The sequence below is a fragment of the Grammomys surdaster genome, unplaced genomic scaffold (genome assembly GCF_004785775.1).
Source record: "Grammomys surdaster isolate TR1022 unplaced genomic scaffold, NIH_TR_1.0 126059, whole genome shotgun sequence".
Lineage (NCBI taxonomy): Eukaryota > Metazoa > Chordata > Mammalia > Rodentia > Muridae > Grammomys > Grammomys surdaster.
This window is the reverse complement of record NW_021620869.1, coordinates 7,000,464-7,024,782: the sequence shown is the minus strand read 5'-3', so window position 1 is coordinate 7,024,782 and position 24,319 is coordinate 7,000,464. Positions and strand designations below refer to the sequence as shown.

The following is a 24,319-nucleotide window of genomic DNA, read 5'->3' as shown; positions in this document are numbered from 1 at the left end:
ACACACACACACACACACACACACACACACACACACACACACACACACACACAGAGAGAAAAAAAAGCCATAAATAACCTCAAACTCCTGACCTCTAGAGGGATGGCCAGGAAGGCAGTACCTATATGCATGGTACAGCTACGACTTCTGCATTACATGAGTACTTCATAGACCTCAAAAAATAAAATCCAATCTACAGAAACAGGAAAAGCCCCAAATGGAGCACTTGAGACAGCTGACACAGTGGATCTAATACAAAAGTGGCCACAAAGGGCGTCGTGGGTCAGTTGGCAGAATTGTATCATGCCAATGAGAAGTTTCTAGCACATTCTAAACTTGTTATAATCACAGAGAATCAACCAGTACTTGGAAAGTACATGTGAGGCACTTAGAGACATATACTTGGTTACATACATGACCCAAATAAATCTATACTGCCTGTGTACATACATGTGTGCCAGGGAGAGTCAGTGAAAAAGCAACAGTGAATGCTACCTGTGATGCACAAGGCAGATAGCTGGCTTCTGCTCACTCCCGTGCTGCTAGATTTAAAATGTCCATACTGGTGAGGACAAAGATCTATCCAGCAGCTTGTATCATGACTCCAGAGGGAAACCCAACTCATCAAGAAAATCTGCAGGATAGCCTGGGCTACAATGAGACTGTATCAGAGCAGTCTTTATTGTTTCTAGGACATGCACTTGTCGCTGACAGTTTGTTGCCGAGACACATACCCATGTGGAACACCCACCATAGGTGGTGCCAAGAGCCCCAAGTCTCCAAACATGAAAGACACAGTTCATGTCAAATTCTCCCTCATACTCACCAGGGGCTGGTGTGACAGCTGAGGTCACGGGAGGAACCCAAGTCATGACTGTGGTTTGGCCACCTCCCTTCTCTGCGTTCTGAAATCAGAAGAGTTTTAGATGTTAACATCTTGTGTTTATGGATCTGGGCTCTCTCTACAAAATACACTGTCCTTGGATAACGTCAGTTATTCCCACTTCAAAACAAGTGTGCACCATAACGTGGCTGGTTAGTCTTTAAGCTACAGAGGGAACAGGTGGTTCAAAACAACCGAGAACTCTGCCCACAGACACCTTTGTGGCAGCTACTCCTGGCCCAGCCATTGGTGGCTTTCTTCGACCATTACATCTGGATTAGTCAGAATGGCCATAGGCCATGGAGATGGGGGGCAGAGGCCAGACAATTGGGCCCAATTCCAACCTTTTCCTTTGATCACATAACACCTACAAGTATATCACCTGCTGCTCTAGGTGAAAAAGAATGTACTACTAGGACAGTAATCAAGGGATCTCCAAACACAGGCTTCAGCTGGCCACATAACAGTATCAACTTCATGTGAACTTGCAGCCACCACGAGGGGGGAAAGTGCTTGTTACCTGACACTACTCCTCCAACATTTGTCATTAGGATATTAGGATGTCCTTTGTATTATGAAAGATGCTGACAGAACTTGGATCACTAGAGGTGACATCTTCAGGGAAACCTCCAACTCCATCTGCCCTAGTTAACATTAGCTGTCAACTTGACAAAGCCCATAGTCACCTGACGAGAATCTCAACTGAGTGAGTCTTTATCAGGTGGTTTGTTGGCATGTCTGTGAAGGACTGTCTTGATTACTAACTGACCAAGGATGGCCCAGCCCACTGTGGGCGGCATCCCATGGCAGGTGGTCCTGGGCTGTAGAAGGAACAAGCTGAGGAGGCACTGCAGTGTGGCAGAGCCTGTGCTGGGAGAGAGACTATTCCCTGCAGCCTTCCTTCTGGCCCCCTTTCACTCACCTCAGACCAGGAGCAGCAGGCTGGGGATCAAAGAGGTGGCCTCACCAGGGAAGGTGGGGGCTAATTCTTCAACTGTGTAGCTAAGAGTTGTCACTGCCCTTGCAGTCCATGGCAACACTGGATCTGTGCTATCCCAGGACAGGGGACAAGGCACCCCAGCATGACTCCCATTTCCCAAATTTCCCTGATGCTGTCTAGGTCCCTGGGGTACTCACTGAAGAGAAGAAAAAGTCTGAGAGCATATGGAAAGCAAGGAAATACTCAGATCCCTTCACAGGCTCTGAGGACAGCACACTGAATCCTGACAACTACGCCCCAATTTGTTGTTAATGTCTGGTTAAGTCTAACCAGCATACACACATAGATTACCTTAAAATACTCTGCATCTTGAAGCAGTATATCCACCTGGGTCAAGTACTTCCTTCTTAAATCAGTTTTCAAGGTGTTTCCAGGCACTGTAGGCTGATCAGAAAGAGAAGTCAGAATATACAGTCGGAATGCCCGAGCCTTGTGAATACTGGAGCAATCTGAAATCTCATAAATGTGTGAATACTTCAAGTCACTTCTCCACATTTGCTGTGGTATGGCTTCTCTGAACTTCCACAGACCCAGCATCTGATGGCAGGGCATTTACCCAGGATTCAGAGAAGGTAAAATGACTGAGAACATGCAACCTGGAGACGTTTGTGACAGCTTTATTAGAAAGAAAGGAGGGAGGCTGGAGACTATCTGAATACCTTGGCTGCTAACTGAGAAGACAGGAAGAGTGTTCCTGCTCAGGGGCTCTAGGGACCCTGGCTCTCCCACTCTCTCCTGATATCAGGAGGGTTCCAACCTCCCTTTCTGACAGCCAATGCACAGGGCTAGGAAAGGGCTCTAGTGAGTTAGCTCCACTAGGGCTGTCACCTACAACCGACCAGCCAGGGAGGTGAGAATCAAATGGTACAAGAAGGCAGATGACTCCAGCCCTGGGGACACCAGGGACATGAGACACAGGCATACCCAGCATTTAGGTTAGTGACCTCTTGAGCACTCAAAGTTTTAAATGCTGACCTGGAAGCACTTCCTTAAGGCTGGCTGGTAATCCCACCCACAACATCAGTGTCAGTCAAGGAGGATGGCATGCAGTGGATACCCTCCTGAACTGCTCTGCCCAGCCACCAGTATGAGAGGAACACTGGCGTCTGAATGGGTGACCAGAGCTATGGCACAGAGTCCTGGAAGACATCTTGGAGGACATGCCCTCCGGCAGCTGCAGCTGTACCTGATGCTGCTCAGTATCACCAGAAACTTCTCTCTTCGTCAAGCTGCAAGACGGCCAGTCCTCCTCCCCCTCTAAGCTTGCATTCACACTGCTGCTCTCTGAATCTAGAAGCAGAGAAAATTTCAGTCTCATAGGTACTTTTGGTTCTCACTTGAGATATGGCTACCTACGGTCAAGATCCCTGTTGGTTCAAAAGTGTTCCTCTGGAGTCAGGAAGACGGTTTAGGGGTTAAGACTGCTTATTTCCTGTGGTGGTTTCAATATGCTTGGCCCAGGGAGTGACACTATTAGAAGGTGTGGCCTTGTTGGAGGAAGTGTGTCACTGTTATGGTGGGCTTTGAAGCTCTACCCTGTGTGTAAGAGACAGTCTATTCCTGACTTCCTTTGGATAAAGATGTAGAACTCTCAATTCCTCTAGTGCTATCCTTGCCTGCATGCTGCCATGCTTCCTGCCATGATGATAATAGACCAAACCTTTGAACTTGTAAGCTAGCCCTAATTAAATGTTGCCCTAAGAGTTTCCTAGGTCATGGTGTCTCTTCACATCTCTGGAAACCCTAAGACGCTGTCCTTCAAGAGGACCAGCGTGAGCTCAGTTCACAGCACTCATAATGGGTGGCTCACAACCTGTAACTCTAGTTCCAGGGAAACTGATACCTCATACACATAATTTAAATAAAAGAAATCTTATTTAAAAGAAAATGTTTACCTTGTGCCCATGATTGCCAGGAGCCTAGAACCTTGGACAGTGAAATGTGACTAGGCAGGCTGAGGGACTGAGCCTTTAACTCACCACTCACTGAAACACACCTGGGTACTCATGACCCCAACATCCAAGGCAGCAATGAAGGAGCCATTTTGAGTAGCTTTAAGCAGTGGGGGAGACTTTGCATCTAAATTGTTCGTGGAGCTAGGATCTGGATTAATACCAGAGAATGAGGAAACCCTACAAGCAGCCATCACCACTGTCTCTTTGCTTTCACTTGGGGAAAAAAAATAGTCTGTGTCCACCGCCACCCCACCCCCCCGCTCCCATACAGACTCACAACCATGTAGCTTTAGCTGGCTTGGAACTTACTATGTAGACCTAGCTGTCCTTGAACTCTCAGAGCTCTACCTGCCTTTGCCTTGAGGGTGCGTGGATTAAACGTGTGCTCCAGAGTAAAGTTCTAAGGATGAACTCTGCAGCCAGGATAAACCATGTGAGGACTAGCTGGGCAGCAGCAAACCAATGCCGGCAAGGGGGAGCACCTTTCTGTAATCTGACTGCAAAGGGACTGGATGGAAGGAGCTGGGGAGATAGGAAGAACACATCCTAGGAGCCTTGTAGAAGGGAGAGAAGACAAGACAGACACTGGCTACAAAGGTGTGTGTGTGCGTGTGTGTGTGTGTGTGTTTGTTGGGGGTGGGGATAGGGTGTTCCTTTCTATAGGAGCTGGTGCTCACACCATCCTTAAGGGCAAATCCTAAGAGTCACTAAATGTTGACACCACTGGGCAAGACATGGCTCCCCATCTTCCAAGGACCTAGGAGGACATACCGAGGCACTTTATGTAACTTATGTTTTTAAAACTACTGCTTAGCCATCTAGATAAGCAGTGAGGAACCCTCGTGTGTACACTGCTGCGCAGTGGAGACAAGCCAGCCCTGTCCCTACCCTCTCCTTCTAACAAAGCGACACTCACTGGCTCCCAAGACTTGTGTGCAGGGTTATCAATACTCACCGCCTTCTGGCGCTTGCCCATTTAATCTGTCAATCATCTTCACAAAAGGGCCCTTGGGGCATGCAAATCAAGAAACATAAGCTTGATTAAGTAACAGCACATTTCTAGCCACTGTATATCAAGACATTCACAATCCTTGCAGAGAATAGAAAGCTTTTATCTTCCTGTACACACTTAATAAAGGGCCTCAAGATTCCCAGAAAGTAGTAGAGAGCACCATTGGTCACAGAGACACTGCAGCAGTAATCAGGAACTCACCGGGATGACCTGGGATCTATATGCATTGATGCATTGTATGTTTACGGCCACACAGTGGCTGCTGCAGCTCCTGCCGGGTGGAGCTAGCCTGCACTGTCTCACTGTGCTCACTAGGCTCCATTAGGTGCTTTTTAATGAAGTGCTGGCACCCAAGATAAAAGGCTGCCTATGATTTTAGAAGTCAGCACGGTGAGCAATGTCCTTTCACGTGCTAGCTCTACGGTCCCAGGGACCTGAGGTGGCCCAGCAGCACTGAACTGATCCTGCCTCCTGGACACCACACAAGTTGAGACCTCAAAGTTCTCAGCTTAAGTTCTGTGGTTTCCAGTGTCTGAAGGGCAGAACTTTTGACATTCATGGAAGCACCCCATCCTCAGAGACCCCATACTGCTTGTTTGGTACCTACAAAGAGAGCCCACAACAAACCAGCATGGTGCAATGGACAGTCCACCCTAACTCACTGCCTCCCACAGTCCTCAGAGTGGCATATTGGGACCAGCATAAACACTTTGTCTTGGGGGGAGAGGAGAAATCACTAATAATAAACGCCAGTAATACTGTGGGGTCCCCAGCTGTAACTACAGGCTATACATGCCTACTTTTCTAGTCTTCAGAAAAGCTCTACCATTTTGCTCTACAGACCCCAAGCAAAAGGTCTCCTACATTTTAAACAAAAACTTTACATAAATATTCTTGCTACCAGGACTACCATTTTAACACTATGCTGTTAAAGAAGGGGGTCACTGTATGTGTAATGTAAAGACAATGCATCCTGTGGCCTTGAATGAGGATGTCACAAGGACTGGGACAGGCTGCTCCTTGAGGTCCATGCAAAGGGCTTCACCCATCAATCCATGGAATATACCAGGTGTGCTCACTTTCACGTGTCTGGTGGCTTCCCTCATGACAGAGCTGAACAGCAGTATAAACATACGACTGGCACATCCTCAAGTACTTAACGTCTTCACAAAGAAGAACAGAGGAAGGTGCCAGGGCCAAATGCCTTGGAACTGATGAGCAGCTTTTAAAGAAAAGACAACTATAAAACATGGATATAATTCTAGCACTCCAGGAAGATGAAGCGAGACTGGTGAGAGTTTGAGGCCAGCCTGGGCTACATATCAAGTTCCAGGTTAGTCTGGGTGACAGTGTGAGATCCTGTCTCAAAAAAAAACCAAAGGGCAACTACATTACATAATAGCTGATGAAGACGAGAGCTCCTTCGAAAGGGGCATGAGGTGGGTTTCCAGATAGAAACTGAGATGGTACGAGTGACCACACAAAGGTCAGGCTAACCTAAGTGTTCTGCCCTCCTATGGCTATAATAATCAACCAGGCAAGCTTAACCCCAGAACTGCTATTAATGCTGTGTAACTTAATCTTGATGTTCCCTTCTGGGCAACGGGTTTCCCCAGGAACCACGGTTGCCTGAGATTCCATTAGACCAGACAGCCTTTCACAAATCACCAGGACAAAAGGCCACACAAGTCTCACAGCAGGAAGGCAAACTGTGTTGGTGCCAACCAGGAAAACAACATCAGCTGTACTTACTAGCCATAAAGCCCTGGTACCTGGAGACCCTCATTCTAGAGGTACAGAAAGGCAGGAGGCCATGCAGTTCTTTACTCTATCCCCCCCTCCTCCTCTTCCTCCTGTTTCTCCTTCCTGGTTACAGAGGAAGAAAAGAGGCATTGTTTTTTCTCAGGGAAATGAGATTTGGGCTTTTTTGGTAAGGACCGGAAAAAAAGAGCTCCCAGTTGTCTCTAGGACACACCCTGCAGGTCCCCAAGCTGGTCCAGCATCTGTACACACAAGCTTGTTGTTAGGGCCCTGTGGACTATGATGGAGGAAGAGTATGCAAGAGCCAGGAGATGGAAGAAACACTTCTCAGTGTATCTTCAAACAGGAGGGGAAGGCAGAGGAGGAAGTCTACAGCTGGTCTCCTGCAGCTCTCGGAGCACCCTGGCCTACAGGCTCTCCCACACTGGTGTTCAGTCACACCCCACAGTAAAGCATTAAGGCAGCAAGCTTGATGGTAAATACCTGCATTTGTTCCTCGTCTCCTTTCTTTATCAGCTTTCCTCCCCAAATTCTCAATCCTTAAGAAACAAAGGTGACAACTGAAGAAGCAATCTGAAATGCTCAGTTTCTGTTTAAAATGCTTTGATGGGAAACCAAACCAAACGACACAAAAGGCATGCATTAAGAGCAATCCAGACTTTACAGTGCTGTTGGTCAGCTCTGTGAAGGAGAAAGTTTTTAAAAAACCAAGGTTGGACAAACTTGTTATTAGTGGCAATCCCTCCTACCCAGAAGGCAGCAGTTTACCCAATTCCACGACGGACCTGAAGGGTTCAGGACAGCTCATATTCCAAACACGTACTATTCTCAAGCTGTAGATTTGCGGGGGGGGGGGGGGGTGTTAGAGGGCAGTGACACATACATTTGACCTCATCCTGGGAGTCACAGTGCTTTCCTAAGGTAATCTAGAAGCACAGTACAGAGAAGCCCGTATACAGAGAATCCTGGAGCTTGAGTGTATCAGCCCTGTCATTCCCCAGCTAGCAGAACCTGTGCGATATACTCAGTCCTTCTAAATCTCCCAGGAAAATACAAGTTACTTACAAAAAATGGTGGGTTTGGAGATTTGAGATTATTTTATTATAATAGAAGCTCCAGACTTTAGCAAGAACACACCATTTCATATTCACAACCTGTCTGCATGTAACTTCTATACCCTTCTAAAAGCCCACGGGACAGAGACTTACCGTGTCCACTGTACAGACAGATATGCAAAGAGGAAAGTTCAGATGACTAGCCCGGGCTCTCGGCTCATGCAGTGGAAACAGCATGTGAATTCTGGAGGTCTGCCTGCGCTGACCACTGTAGGACATAGCCTTTCCAGGAGAGAGTAATGCCTGACTATATGGCTAAGTCAAATCAAGGCTTTGCTACTCTGGCTGAGTGGCCCCCTTTGTGGGAGTCTACATTTAATTGCATTTTTTTTTAAAAAAGTGCTTATGTGGCATATTTGAAACTGAACTCTATAAAACTCCTAAGTGTAGGCACAGGTGAACTGTCAGTCCAAGCAAATGATTCGTTCTCTGTAGTTAGCTCTCTGCTTCAGTTTGGACTTTAAATTAGGATTTCATTCCATGGCACAGGGAAGGTCAGTAGCATGTTAGGTAAGGCCATGCCAAAAACTGTCTCTCAAAATAAGTAACAGGATGAGAGATTCGTGGTGAACTTGCTAGGACACAGATATACTGATTGACAACTGCAGCCCTAGGTACCTGTGTACCAAATCTTAGAGAGAGCTATTATATGCCAATCTATATGGTCTCAAACTATTCAGACACCTCACTGTTCTCATACAACTGATATCAGGGTTTCACTGACAAAATGCGCCGTCATTCAAGATAGATGGGCTGTCCAAAATACTCCAGACACTGCCTACCCTTTCATGAACAGCTGCAAGAACACAGAGAAGCCAAGAGAAAACACCAAGAGACAGATGGCACGCTTAAGGATTCCTATATTACTGTGTCCCGATCCTATTTAGAGAAAAGCAACCCATTGCAGCATTATTTCAGTTTCTGCCTATGTAAAACGCTTACTCAACATGTGCCTTGAACAGTCAAAAAGACAAAGGGTGGCCTGCCCTTGTCAAAGAGCGGGTCCTATGGACCCTTGGCAGACTGTGATCCGAAATCAGATTTTATCAATAAATGAAGACAAACATCAGGGATGAGTCTTAGGGAAGGAAATGATATCAAATACAAACATACTCCAGTTAGAGAATCCATGAGGTAGGTTTAAGGCAGTTCACAACCTTAAATAAAATGACTTCAGAGGAGTCAGATAATGGAACTGTACGAAACAGATGGGTCCAAGTTTACAGAGCATAGCCTATGAGAGCGGAGCAGTCCTGGGCGCTGTTCCAATAGCCTGGCAGGCACTCCGGTGATGTTAAACACAGAGACACTGTACCGCTAATCAATTAGCTCGGACTTCCACGCCAGGTATTTTAAAAATCAGGCTGCTCTTGTGTCTCCAGGCATGTCTTTCAGAGAAATGAATTGGAAAGCAGCAATTCATGGATTCAAGGTCGCTTGTTGCGAGGGCAACAAGCGCTGCATTGCAAATTCTAGACCCCACTGATCTAGCACACTGCCAACAGAAAGAGATGGCTCCGTACCGTAGGGCGTCTGGTAGGTCAGCGTGGCCATCTGCACCAACGGGTCGTCCTCAAAGGGCTGGTTGTACTGCGGGGAAGGAGAGCCGGGTCAGACGCCAGGGCGCTGGATCCCCTCCCTTCGCCTCAGCCGTCCCAGCCTACCTTTGCTATCAGCCGCTGCATTAAGGTCTGGAAGCGGCTACGGCTTTCTTTGAGATGCTGATGCAGCCGGAGATACTGCGGATCCATAGACTCCATGGCGTGCGTGGCTCACTGCCCGGGCTCAGCACTAGCCCAGGTTCGCTCACAAATCAAACGTGGCGCCCAGCGCGCCGATAGGGCCTTTCAAAAGTATTCACGCAACGGATCCAGCCCGAGTTTCCGGCCGCCTCTCTCAGGGAGCACTTCCGGCAGAAACCGGAGAGGGAGGGGGAGAGGGGGGCCGCCGGAGCAGGTGGAACATGCGCATTATTTCCTACGGCACTCCATCGCCCCCTAGAGGCGTCTGGGCGAGTTGCCTATCAAGGCTCCTTCCTGGATCTACCAATTGCTCAGCTCTTGGGAGGGCTTGGGAAAAGCCAGCTCTAAATAAAGGATCCTGAAAGGAGTCGGGAAAGCCAGTGTTCAAAAACAAGATACGTGTAAATGTGCTGATCGATATTATAAACGTGACAGAATCTGTGATTTTTATCCTAGGATGTTAATAAACTTTCCAGTTTCTGATTGTTTCAAAGCTGTTTCTTGATTGATTATCTTGTTCCTTGAGGGGGTAGGGTAATTTGGTGTTCATTTTATGAGGGCATTTACTTCGATTGACATTTTAGAACATTTTCAGATATTTTGAGAGGAGTTGTCTTCTTGCAGAGCGGGGAGATTGAACCCCACTAGTTTTACTATGGCTTCATAACAGCTACATTTGTGTACTTGTGTTAGCGTGATTATCACATTATGGGAGTTAATGGAATCCAGTATCAGGAAATTCCTTGAGTTGCCTCCCTACTTCTTAGCCCGTTCCATAATCTTTTCACGCTGTCCCGTTGAAACTGAGGGAGGAAAGAAGAGCTTCCAGGCTCATAGACTGTGGAGGTCCACCCAATGTATTTACAACAGGCACAGAAATATGCTGTCAAGTCCCCTTCAAGATGCTCAGCTTCTGGGAGGGCCATCAGTTGTCCGGCTCTCTTGGGATTAGATGGAGGCTGCCTCATCCAATCTGTCCCTACCCCAGCATGAGCCTGCTCCATGTGGGGATGTGAAAATGTGTTGCTTCAGACCAATGGTGGTGGTGTCAACCAGATACGCCTTTCTGTGTGCCTTCAAGCCTTCCCCATCCTGATGGGCTTAGCTTCTCTGAACTGCAAACTTAAAATAACACTTTCTTTCTTTAACTTGACTTTTGCTAGGTGTTTTCTCACACTAATAAGAAAATATCCAAGAGTCTATCAATTTACAGACAATTTTTGACTCCAGATAGAATGTTAGAAAGGCATAAACAGCTCATCAGAGGATGTTTAACCACATAGTTGGAGAAAGTTTCAGAATACTGATTGTCACTGTGAAAAATCAAAGCATTTACATATATGAAACAGAACAGATAATTTGGTCCAAATATTTTTGAAAGTTAAGAGGGACAAAATTAAATAATAAATAATAATAAATATAATAATAAATCTTACCAAGGGTTAATAATAAGAGCATTTAGTAAGGGGTAGGAAGCTCTTCTGGGGAAAAGGGCAAAGCTTAGAAATTGTCAACAAGAGATGAGGTGGAACAGGCATCTGTCTTAAAACTAAATTTGGGCTGAGCAAGAACTAGTATGATGGCAGACATACAAAAGGTGCCGCATTTAAACCTGTTGCTTTATATGCTAACTTACAAAAGTTGAAAATGACCAAACTAAATGGTCATGTACAGTCTAGGAGGTTAGCATAATTAAACAATAGCGACAGATATCAGAGTGGGTGTGAGGAAATGATTTCCCACCCTTCAGGGGAACATTTGCTTACACAATGTTTCCAGACGTCAGTGCGGCACGATGTAAAACAGGCTTTCAAAAACAGGTTGTGCTTTGATGCCAAGAGTCAACATTTTGAAACCTAAGCAATTAAAGACATTGGCAGGAACTTAGCCTGGGGATACTTATAAATCACTAACTACAATATTCAGTGTTGTGAGTGTGCTGGGGCTGAGGCTCCATTAAGTTTTGAAGAACTGCATTTATTGACATCAAAATGATAGGACATAGAGGTCTCAAATGGAGGTTCTAAACACACACGTTATGTACCAGTACTTTCAAAGTGACTGTGTTGGGGCTGGAGATAGGACTCAGCAGTTAAGACCCACACAGCTCTTGCAGAGGACCCAAGTCTGGTTTCCAGCACCTTTGTCAGGCTGTTCAAAAACATCGGTAACTCCAGCTCTGGGGCACACATTCTGACCATAATCGGCACCCACACTCACGTGCACATACCCTCATATACAAAATTAAATATAAGAAATCTTTGAAAATGTATATTGTTAAAGGAACATTAGAGGCTACATGGTCAAGGTCTGAGTGCAAAAACTGTTCCTTGCAATCATCAGTAAACTAGGACAAAGGTTAAGATAATGGCAGAAGAGATAAGATTTGTGTAAACTTTTGGTAGTATTGCAGGCACCTGCATGACAACAGGAGCGAGATAACATTTTAAATCACTGTTGATTTAATTGCCTGTACCTATTAATTTTAAACTTTATGGTATGGCCTTGCTAACTGCATTCTGATTGGCTTTTGTGAGCCGTTTGCTTGCTTTGCCTGCCCAGCAACAAAAATTGTATTAAAGAGGACAATGTGCTCCACCCGGTGAGCACCATCTCTGGAGAAGAGTGTTGCCTGACTGTAATAAGCTTTTTTGGGCTCTCCACTGCTGTGGGGGTCAGTTTGTGTTGTGAGGTGAATTGGCAGTAATATCATTTGCACATAACATCTGCACTTTTACGATAAGAGTGTCCGTTTATGAAAGTGTTTCCAGGATATATTCATATCAATGTTGTTGTGATGGAACACTTTTAGCATTGGTTTTCTTTCTGCCATGTTTTCCAGAATGGGTTCCTGTCATGCAACTATGAGCCTGTGTTATTCATGGAATAAAGAACTCAGACAGGCAATCACATGTTTTCCCCTTCGTTATACAAATCAGAGCCCTTTTATCCCAGTGAGACACTCAAGGCTCCAAACATTTTAAACCTGACTCCACACAGCTGGGTCATGTTTTATCCTCACGGCCCCTCACCTCCCACCTTACCCAGAAGTATAGTCTTTTCCCTGGGAAAATGGGGCTAAGGCTTTGGTGATATTTCTGCTCCACCTTTATGTGGTAGAAAATTGCTTTTTCTCTTTTTCACCTTGGTTTTTTTTTTTTCAACACAAACACATTCTTGGGGTCACGATTAATGTGTTTTAATGGGCTACACATTTTAAAAATCAATGGAAGAATTTACATTAAAAATAGAACACAATTAGATTGATTTGGGTGACCTATTTTTAGTCAATCCCATTATTTATGGGTCTGAGAATTCTCAGGACATCTTTCTCTGGAGCATGAAAGGCCAGCCCTTTCTGCACTACATGTGAATAGTTTTAAAACAGGAGGCATGAGAGTAATTGATAATTTCCTAAAAACCTCTCTTCCTTTTTTTATTTTTCAAGATCATGTTTCACTCTGTAATTTATACATATTTTTAAAAATATTTATTTATTTTCATTTATATGAGTACACTGTCGCTGTCTTCAGACACACATGCAGGGAGCATCAGATTCCATTACAGATGGTTGTGAGCCACCATGTTGTTGCTGCAAATTGAACTCAGGACCTCTGGAAGAGCAGTCAGTACCCTTAGTCACTGCCGAGCCATCTCTCTAGCTACCCCCCCCCCCCGGTTTATACATATTTTTAAGTCCCTCAAAAAACTATCTACTGTAGGAATGTTCTAGGTTCACCCTCGGGCCTCTTTTCTTGGTCTAGCACCCCAATGCAGATCTTCCCCCTCCCACATTTTACTAGGGTGTTCTAGTTTCACTCCTGTTGATATAATAAGGCATTCTGATCAAAAGCAACTCGGGAAGGAAAGGGTTCATTTGAGCCTACAACTTCTGGTAACAGCTGGAGCTGAAACCACCAAGGAATGCTGCATCCTGGCTCCCCTGACCCCTCTGGCTCATATGTGGAGCTCAGAGGACAGCTGTCTTTCCATCCAGTGCCTGGGTTCTGAAGATTGGACTCAGGCCACCTGGCTTTGTGGCAAGCACCTTTACCTGCTGAGCTATCTTGCGGAGCTGGGATTTATGGACCCTGTAATAGTTGCTTTTCTGTTTCTTTGATAAAATACCCGGTAGAAGGAACTTAAAGAAGAGAGGGTTTATTCTGGCTTACCGTTCCAGAGGGATAGAGTCCTTCATGGCAGGGATGCGTGGCAACAGTCAGGAAAAGCATGGTGGCAGGAGCAGGAAACTGGAGGATCCCATTTTTATCATATACAAGAAGGGAAGGGGGGGAGGGAGGGAAAGGGAGGGAGACAGCAGGAGGGAGAGGAAGAAAAGGGATGAGGGGGGAGGGAGGGAGGGAGGGGGGGAGGGAGGGAGGGAGGGAGGAAGGGAGGGAGGGGAGGAGGAAGAAAGAAAGAGAAAAGGATAGTGGAGCTCTAGTAGGCTACTGAACTACAGTTATGTCTTCCCATGAAAGTATTCCTAAGAGTACTTTAAGTGCTAAAAGTTTCTTGGTAGAACTAGACCAGCCATAAGTTCCTATACAATGTGACCCTGCGCTTTAGGTTAACTGCCTGACCATTTAACTGTTATCTTGCTTGCTTTCTGTGTACATCACAGTTATGTTTTATTTCTTTGCTTGCTTTACCCTTTAAAACTGAAACCAACTGGAGATTGGAGCTGATTTCCCACTAATTTGCTTGGGACAGTCCCACCTGCAATTAAAGAAGACTCCATTTTATTTATTCAGGCCTCTCAGGAGTCTATCTCTTCAGGTACCCCATATCAGGCATCTAGAGCTGTGGTAGTTATAGGAACGGCCTTCGTAGACCCATGTGTTTGAATGCTTGAACCTTAGGGAGTGGTGCTATTAGAAGCTGTGATCTTGTTGAAGCAGTTGTGGCTTTGTTGCAGGAAATGTGTCACTAGGGGTGGGCTTCCAGGTCTCAGATGCTCAAGTCAAGCCCAGTGTGGCATTGTCTCTCCCTGCTGCCTGTAGATTAAGATATAGAACTCTCAACTCCTTCTCCAACACCATATCTGCTTGCACACTGCCATGCTTCCTGCCATGATGATAATGAACTAAACATCTCAAACTGTAAGCCATCTTCAATCGAGTGTTTTCCTTTATAAGAGTTGCTATGGTTATGGTGTTTCTTCATAGCAATAGAAACCCTAAGACAGAAGCCCACCCCTAGTAATCTACTTCCTCCAGCAAGGCTCCACCTTCTAAAGGATCTATAATCTCACCCAACAGCACTACAAGGTCCCTATATTCAAAACTATGAGCCTAGAAGGCATTTGGCATTTAAACATCTACAAACCACAACTCAGTGTTAAAATCAGAATCTTGGCTTTGAGTTAAAAAAAATGGGGGTCAACTATTAAGAGGTAGAGTGGGTGTTTATTATGAGAGACATTTCAAATGTTGATTTTGAGCACGAGGGTTGAGAGAGTGAGAGAAAGACAGACAGACAGAGAGAGAGAGAGAAAGAGAGAGAGAGAGAGAGAGAGAGAGAGAACTAGAATCTTGGAGCCTTTTAAAACCTGTAAGCCCACCCCTAGTGACACACCTCCTCCCTCAAGGCCACACCTCCTAATCCTTCCCAAACAGTTTCATCAGCTGGAGACCAAGTATTCAAACATATGAGCCTATGGGGACCATTCTCATTCTTAAATGGAAAAAGTAGCTGAAGACTGAATTTCTATGAAAACAATAAGGTTTACACTTCAGAGACTCTGTGCGGCTGCTCTGTAATGTATTGACTTGACCTTAAATGTCACAAACATCTTGGTAGCAAGATGTTCTACATGTGACTAGAGAACACAGTCAACTCCTTCCATTGTAATTTCTTTCTGTCACTAGCTATTGGATGGCCTTTGGTTAGTTATAACCACTGTTTGCATTCTAAGGAAAGTAGGGCCAAGAAGATGTCTGGTCTGGTCCAACGTGGATGTGTGACACAGTAGAGTCACTTCTATATATTTACACTTTGTTAGTGACCCCACTCTAGGAAGGTCATCTAAGAATGTCCCTATCACCCACTGCCCACGTTCACTCAGAATGGTAAAGGGAGACAGATTGTTTTTGACCCAGCGTCTGAATATTTAGGGGAGGAGAGGCAGGGAGCACACTTTGAAATTGGACTGTAGAAAGTTCCTTCGATTATGAGAAATATAAAATGAAACACAGAGGATTTGGTTCTCATCTTTGCCCTTCTCAGAATGAAATTTTCTCTCCTGCTGGGAGTGTACCTTATAGTTATTAAAAAAATAATGAGAATTCTGCAAAGTGGATTTTCTTTTCCTTATGACATAAGATGGTAGAAGAGGTGGTGTTAGTCTGGATTGGTGCAGGTGTTTCTCTGCTCAGCTGCTGCATTAGGAGGGTGGGAGGCAGGGAAGGTGTGGGGAGGAAAGCCTGGGGGAGGGGGAGAGAGGGAGGGTAGAGAAAGGTGGGAGGGGGAAGTGGGAGGAGGTAGGAGGAGGGAAGATGGAGAGAGGGTGGGAGGAAGGGGGAAGGCAGGAGGAGGGAAGGTGGGTAAGAAGGGAAGTGGGGGAGGTAGGGAGAGGGGATGGGGAGGGAGAAGGTGGGTGAGGAGGGAAGTGGGGGGAAGCTGGGGGAAGGGAAGGTGGGTGGAGGGAGATGATGGGAGGCAGACAACTCTGTATTTGTCAGAGTTGGAATTCCATGCTCCCTCCTTCTATTTTCTTAGGTTAGATCATCTAGTACTTTCTACTTCCTGCATACTTCTGCAGCATCAGCTCCTAGATTTGTTTATAGGCTTACACATTTACAAGGTTTTACTTTCACGTTTGGTTAGTTATAACCACTGTTTGAGTTCTAAGGAAATAGGGCCAAGAGGATGTCTGGTCTGGTCCAACGTGGGTGTGTGACACAGTAGAGTCACTTTTATATATTTACACTTTGTTAGTGACCCACTTCTATTAGTGCTTCGTTGTTATCCGACTTAATGGAACTGCCTGTTTGTTTATTTCCTTTGCACTGAATTGCGATGCAACTGTTTTAGACTAGGTTTGCCCTCCCAGCCTGCAGCATGGTGCAGTAAGTGTGAGCAGGATTCCGGTTGGTATGCCTGGGCTCAAGGTCCCCAACCTGTTTCATATGGACTTTTGAAGAACATTCCAGATACAGACTATGGCATCTATTCTCAGCAATCCTCAGGGTATCAGTGAATATCATGATTCTCTTATCGTATGTTTTGTCTTGATAATATGATGGGATTGGCTGGTGGCTGCAAAAGCAATTTACTTTCATTTAGTAATAAAGTGTTCATTGAGCAGGATGTGCTAAGCACTTTGGATCCATTGATCTTTCCATTGTCCCAATAAAGGAGGGAGGTGACCTGTGTTGAGACTCTAATCCTACAACTGTAATCAGGGCTACTCTGGGCAATGTGTCCGAGCCTCAGTGATGCCATTCGTAAAATGGGAATACTATTGCCTTTGTAGAATGATGGAGATTGAACTAGCGGAGACAGTGCTTGGTACCAGCAAGCTGGTTCCTATGGTACTGTTGATCCCTAACCCTGCAGGCATGAGGCTTGGGAACAGGCACCAGGGAGGGTCTGATTCCCAGCCACACTGCAACGATTGTCGTGGGACAGACATGCATGTGTCAAGCCAGAATGCAGGGAGGAAGAGAGGTGGCTGCAGGTATCTTTTAGACTTTCCATCTGAAATAGGTTCTTTTCTGAGGTCTGAAAGAGCTACTAACTTATTTCAGAGAATAACTCTTGAGTCTAGCTTTACGGTTTCCAAAAAAGCAAATGGGAAGCCAAGTGTTAATGCAAATCTGAGGGCAAAGATTTTAAATGCTCACAGCACGGGACCCCAGCTAGATTACTTTCCCGCTCTGCTTTTCAGAGGACAGAACACTTGTATTTTCAGTGCCTACTTTCCACGTGCTTTTTTGGCTATTATTGCACGCCTATCGTGTTGCCCACATGGCCTAATGGACCACTTTGCTCCAGAGGGGTCTAACTATATCACACTTCTTTGCCACAACCTTGAAATGACCAGGACAGGGTATGATTCTTGAATGTTTTGGCTCTCCTTTTTTTTTTTTTTTTAAATTGGAGTGTGAGAAGGCTCTTATGAACCTCTCAGACAGCTTTGAGAATCAGGGTGAGGAAATTTCCACACCACCGCTCAGGTTGAGCTCCCATTAGCAGCTCATCTGTTGAGACGTAGTTCTGAGTCCCATTTATGTATGTGTGGCGGGTGGGGTGGAGGTGGGGGTGGGAAGTGTTATATATCTGTTATGATGTTTCTCATCCTTTAATTGAACGCACATCATAGGGAGAGGAGTGTGTCTATTAAAGTCACACAGAGTTCAGTTGTGAACTGAATGAAACTGGATGATTAGGGTCAGCCATCCCATTGCTGCAAAGAGCAGGTAGCAGGAGACTTTGCTCTGTCGTTCATGATAGAAAATAGAACTGATACAGGTTCAGAGGTGAGCCCACGCCTTTGCCAGACCACGTGAGACCTCAGCACTACTCACCCGCATAAGTCTAATCTGTAATTCTACCATCCTGGAAATGAGAAGGGTGGGGTTCAGAATTGTCTTACTGCTGCAGCCACACACAACCATTGGAGCTTATGACCACAGAACATATTAACAATAAGTCCTCCTTTCCCTCTTTGTTGAAGGGGACAGAGCAACTGACAGTGTCACAGCTAAAAGGACAGTATCAGTGTCATGAATGTCTTTGTCGTCGTTAAATCTTTCCATCTTTATTGTTGCAGAAGATCAGAGAAAACGTCTCTGAAAAGTCGGCATGATGGTCATGAAGCAGACATTGACATAGCCCCGCAGAAGCCAAGGAAGGAGGTGTGGGCTGTACACCAGGTACTCTGCCTGAGCCTGCTTAGGATAGCCCTTCACACTTAGGGGTGAGAATACCCTCTCTTTTAATTTTATGTGTAAACGTGGAGGCCTATTGTATGCTATGTGAGACTGTGCTGTCATCTTGGGCTGATTTCCCTGGAAAGAGTGAGTCTCTGAGATAGAATTTAACAAAAGCCGTTCATTTGGGGGTTCAGGGTGGCAGTCGAGGACGAATGGATGAAAATGGCTCTGGACTGGTGCTCATTCAGTGCCAGGCCACTAGGGGGCTCTAGAGCTAGGTGAGCTGCCTCGCGGTTGACTTTAGACCAAGATGGCAGGTCTCTGGACACCTGCGAGGACCAATCTTCTGGTTTCAATCATCTCAGGAGAGGTATCACCTTGGGCCAGGGAAAGTCTTCAGTGAAGCAACCCCCAATGGGGCTGCTTTCCACATGCCAGGGCTTCTCACTGGGCAGATACTTTAAAGGACCATGGAAATGTTTTAATCTTTAAAACATTTATATTTCTAGTTTTAATTATGTGAATATGTGTGTCTCTGTGTGGAAAGCCTGTGGAGGCCAGAGGCATCGGATCCCCTGGAACTGCAGTTACAAACACTTGTAATTGAGAGAGCCCAGTATGGGTGCTGGGGACAGACCTGGATTCTCTTCAAGAGCAGTGCCTCTTAACCACTGACCCATCTCTCTAGCCTCAGTAACTTTTAAAATTGAAATAAAAATGGATTTGGTACAGCCTAGATTGATTTAGTCTTTATACAGGCATAACACTATAATTTTTGTATCTATTCCCCCCCCCCTTTAAAAGTAAGAGTGGGGTCCATGAAGGCAAAAATAATGATGTGAACCATGGTGTGGTCTCCTGGAGTCTTTCATCAAAGGATAGCACTCTTCAGAGTTGCTGAGTTACACAGTTGCTTTCGGCACATGGTTATTCTAGACTATTAAAAAGATTCCTTTTTTTCTTCCTGTCTTACTAGACCTTTGATCTAGTCAACCGCCTGCCAGCTACTGCTGCATTTGTCAGTGTGTCTGTCCCATGTGTTTGTCCTGTTTCATACCTTTGTGTGTTTAGTGTTAAGAATAAGTGTCCTTAGCTTTCTCGCGCTAACCAGCCCTGACATATCCTACTTTGCCCTTTTCTGCTATTTGGATTTTATTTTCATTAATCATCTAATGAAATACAGAAAAGAACACAGTTGGTTTGGCATGAGCTTCCGTGTGTCCTTGTAAACACAGCTTCTGTTCTTGATACATAAAGACATTCTTGTGAATCAGTGTTGACAAGTGGCAAGCAGGCAGACAAACATGTGAAAAACAAGAACAGGCGATTCACAAAAGAATCAAGGCACATGAAGGCATCCAGGTAGTAGTTATCGAACAGTGTAGGTTAAAGTCGGATGTTCCAGCTGAGAATGTAGCTCAGCCCACACACTGCATGAAGCCCGGGTACTTAGGAGACAGAGGCAGAAGGATCAGGAGTTCAAGTTCATCCTCAGTTACATAGCAAGTTCACAGGCTAGCCCAGAATACATGAGGCTTCGACTGAAGAGACACACACGTGCAAAAGCTAGTTCACTATTCAACTCTGAAGTGCCACAAAGCAAGTCCCATGTTAGGAAACACATGATGAGAGAGAAACATGTTCTGCTACTAGGAGTGTGAGAAGTTATACGTATTGTCTGGATGGACATGTGATGGTCAGTAGCGTCAGTGATGCCTTGCTATGTGGTGCTGCTCTGAGCAATGTTACTCTTTAGACCAGGAAAGCTGGCGAGCACTGCAGGAGGAGAAAATAGAAAAAGACAAAGAGAGAGATACATGGTGGGGAAACTTCCTGAGTGCTAAAGCATAAAGCAGAGAGTTGTCCCCTAAAGTGGGAAGGTTTCTCAAAACAATGGCACACAGGAGCTAAACAGAACCCTGTGCAACTCATGGTCCAGCCTCTGTAGATGGGGAGAGGAGAGTGAACCAGAGAAGAAAGAAAAGGTAGAAAATTCTGCTAGGGGTCTGGAGTCAGAGAGGATCATGGGAGCTATAAACTCCAGTGCAGAATTCACATTTTTGATGCTTGGATAAACCCTGATGAGGGTGACCTGCTCTCTGTCAAGGAAGACCATGCCAAATGCCTGCAGGTTGTGGTGCGTTTCTGTAGGGAGAGGCTAACGTGGCCTTCCTACCCCAACACTGCCCCCAAGAGGATGAGGACTCAAAAGACAGCAGAGTTAACCCTCCTGAATGTCAGTGAACCCCTGCTACCCCAGCCACAGTTTTCAAGTGAGGAGTGAGGGAACATTGCTTGTGTTGCTAGCATTTGGGAGGTGACCTTTGAGAAGCCAGTGTAGTTCCTGGGCCTGTAGCAGAGTGAGTGCTGTAAGCCATTCCCAGCTCTAGGATTTGCACACTTATCCCAGGGAAGGGGAGAGGACAAGTGTTTTTAGGATATCCACTCTGTTCTGGATGAGAAAGGCAAAGCGTCTTCTAGGAGGTCAAGACTGCAGATCTTGGAGTGTGAGAGAGCAAAAAAAAATGCTGTTAATCTTCAGGGTGTCTATATAAGCCACAGTCTCCCTTCCCTCAGAGTCAATGCTGAGTTTTTACAGTTTTAGCACGAGTGAATTTTGGGGCTGTTATAGGTATTATTTGGGGGTGAGGATGATGAGGTTGGGAGGACAGAAGATGGCTGGAATGATTCAGTTAACATTTGGAGCCTGATTGGAGAAATGATGAAACAGCTAGCTAACCATCTATTTGACTGTCCAGAATATGCTACCTTTTTGAGAAATTTCATTGGCTGAGGCTAGAGAGACGGCTCACCGGTTAAGAGTGCTGGCTTCTCTTTCAGAGGACCGAAGTCTGATTTCAGCCTCCATGTTGAATGTTCACAACCCCAAGTTCTAGGAGATCTTGTGCCCTCTTGTGACCTCCATGGGCACTGCATGCAAGGGCACATACTCCCATAGAGACACACATAATTAAAAATAAAATAAAACTATTTGTTGGCATAGTAAACACAGACCATAAGGACTGCTTCAAAACAGAATGCCTGAAAACTTCAACAGGTTTTCTCTACATGAGTTCAGTCTCAAAAGATCTCACTGGTTCTCCAGTGACCAAGCCGGCCATGTTGAAGCTGGAGATTGCCTCGAGGGACAATCATTCTCTGGACAGTACACACAGATGGACATGTGCCTTAGAGGTGCTAATTCTCAAATGGTCAACAGTCCTGTCTTTTAGCTATGGTGTTATAAGTATCAATTTGCCCATTAGACCTACTCACTGAGGGATTGTGGGGAGGGCCTGATGGGGCAGAGCAGGCAGAAGAGGAGGGCCTGTGCTCTTAGGCAGGAACTCTTGTGACCCTCTGTCTTTTGAACTCTGAACTCTGCAGCCATTAATGGTGGAGTTTGCTCAATGACAACAGAAGCTTTATCAAATCAGTTCAAGAGTTGGCTGACCCCAGGAACATTGGTCCCAAGAGATTAACTCCTTATCAGGGTAGTGGTTCCCTTGCAAATAGAAAACCAGGTATTTCATGTTAATCAGTGCCAGCACAAAGTGTCCTCCATGGTCCCTCCTTCACATTCTGGTTTGAGCTCCTACCCTGACTTTTATTTTAGGATAGACCAAGACCTGTAAGCTGAAACAAATCCTTTCCTCCTCTTTTTAAAAATATTATTAAAAGATTTTATTTATTTTATATATATGATGAGTACACTGTAGCTGTCTTTAGACACACCATAAGAGGGCATTGGATCCCATTACAGATGGTTGTGAGCCACCATGTGGTTGCTGAGAATTGAACTCAGGATCTCTGGAAGAGCAGTCAGTGTTCTTAACCACTGAGCCATCTCTCCAGCCCTGTCCCTTCTTTTTCTTCTTCTTAAGTTGCTAGTGGTCATGGTGTTTGTCATAGCAACAAACAGCAAGTGAGAACAGCTTTCTTCACTGCTTTCGCCATCCCTCAGCCTGCCCTATATCCATCTGTTTGCTTATGGTCATCCCCTCCCCTACCCCACCTCACCCCACCTGGAAAGAATTGCCAGGAAGCCCCTTCTCTTTCTGCGCCTTTCTGTTTTGAATGGTGTCTGGTGCAGGGGCAGAAACAGTGATATTTCTTCAATGAACAAATTAATGCAAAACAAATGTGTTTTCATCACAGTGCTACTTATTATACAGGGGGAAAAAAACCTGGAAATAGCTCATTTGCTCAAAAAAGAGGGGATACAGTTAAATATATTATGGGATGTTTTAAAATAGGATTGTTAAGTCCTGGAAATATATTTGACATTAAAATACTCATGAACCATTAAAGTAGGTCAGAGAGGACGTAAAATATACAGTGTGAGTGGCCTGCTTTTAGGACGTGTGCCTGTATGACTCTTTCTTCTCCTAGGGCACACACTGTGGCTGTAACTTTTGCAGTTGAAGTTGTTATGGCAATATCAGTGTGATGAGACAATCAGGATGGACACCAAAATGGCTATCGGGAGGGTAGCGTATACAGTTTGGACACACCGGACAGAGAGATTTGTGTCCTTATCAGGATGGACTGGGGCGGCACGATTTCATCACACTCCTTAGACCAGCATGTGATTTAAAACATTCATATTGTTTGCTTTTTGAAAATTTCCGTATGGTAGTTCGTCTCTCCAGCACGGAGTTAAAGGTGGAAGCTTAAGTGTGTTTCCGGGTTCCCCTGCTCACCCTCTTTCTTCCCTCTCTCCCTTCCTTCTATTTCATTTTGTGAGGAAAGACGTTGCTATGTAGTCCGTCTGGTCCCAAACTCAAACTTCCTACCTCAGCCTCCCCAGTCCTGGGGTCATAGGGCTTGCTCCTTTTCTTTCCAAATTATTTGTTTATCTTTTAAAGGTACTAACAGTGAAGGGTATACAGAGACGGAAGGAAAAGCCATCCAGTGACTGGGCCAACTCGGGATCCATCCCACGGGCAGGTGCCAAACCCTGACACTATTACTGATACTAAGTTGTGCTTGCACACAGCAGCCTAGTATGGCTGTCCTCTGAGAGGCTCTACCAGCAGCTGACTGAGACAGATGCAGATACTTACAGCCAGCCATTGGATGGAGGTCGGGAACACTTATGGAAGAGTTAGGGGAAGGATTGAAGGAACTGAAGGGTATGGCAGCTCCCTGTAGGAAGAAAACAGTGTCAACTAACCTGGATCCATAGGAGCTCCCAGAGACCAAGCCACCAACCAAAGAGCATAAATACATGGGCTTGTCTGTTGCCCCTGGCACATATGTAGCAGAAGACTGCCTTGTCTGGCCTCAGTAGGAGAAGACACACCTAACCCAGGAGAGACTTGATGCCCCAGGGAAATGGAATGCTGGAGGGGGGCGGTGAGGTGGGGGTGTGTGGAGCACCCTCTCAGAGGCAAAGGAGGGTGTATGGGGTAAAGAACTCTGGGAGGGGGGGCCAGGAAGAGGGGCAATATTTGGAATGTAAATAACTAAAATATAATAATAACAATGAAAACAAAAGGAGAAATTTTAAAAAAATAAAGAGAATTTTTTGAAGATTTTCACTAGCTTAAAAAAAAGAAAGGGTGTTGAAGAGTAAATGATACCTTTAAGATTTTTGTAACAAAAGCTAAAACAAAAGGAAAACTAGTAGAGAGTGGACTCTATAGTATTTCTGCAGCCCTATCCCAGGACAATGTAAACAGACCAAGCAAATTTCCATGGCACATGCTGTACAAAGCAGGGGGTCATCTACAGTGAGGACTTCCTGGTGTGTACCAGATGCTGAGCTAGTGGGACTCAGTACCTGCTGTCTGCAGATCGGACTCACCCAGAAGGCAGGTAATGATGCCTGGATAGTTCAGCTACACTCACATGTTCTACAGGATGGTATATCAATCAGGGTTCTATGAGAAATGAAACCAATAGTCTATCCATCATCTATCAATCTATCTATCTATCTATCTATCTATCTATCTATCTATCTATCTATC

At 45.3% G+C, this 24,319-nt stretch overlaps 1 protein-coding gene across 1 annotated transcript in view; it reads right to left on the bottom strand.

Moving 5' to 3' along the window:
- Hjurp (Holliday junction recognition protein) overlaps positions 1–9,507 on the bottom strand; it is a 13,827-nt gene extending 4,320 nt beyond the window's left edge. Inside the window, exons 1-7 of the mRNA XM_028755359.1 lie at positions 9,391–9,507; positions 9,250–9,316; positions 7,095–7,150; positions 4,794–4,845; positions 3,070–3,173; positions 2,175–2,267; positions 827–905 (exon numbers count right to left, since the gene is read on the bottom strand). Coding sequence (XP_028611192.1) covers positions 827–905; positions 2,175–2,267; positions 3,070–3,173; positions 4,794–4,845; positions 7,095–7,150; positions 9,250–9,316; positions 9,391–9,486 — 547 coding nt within the window. The 5' untranslated portion in view covers positions 9,487–9,507. The remainder of the gene's footprint in view (positions 1–826; positions 906–2,174; positions 2,268–3,069; positions 3,174–4,793; positions 4,846–7,094; positions 7,151–9,249; positions 9,317–9,390) is intronic.
- Positions 9,508–24,319: the final 14,812 nt, after the last annotated feature.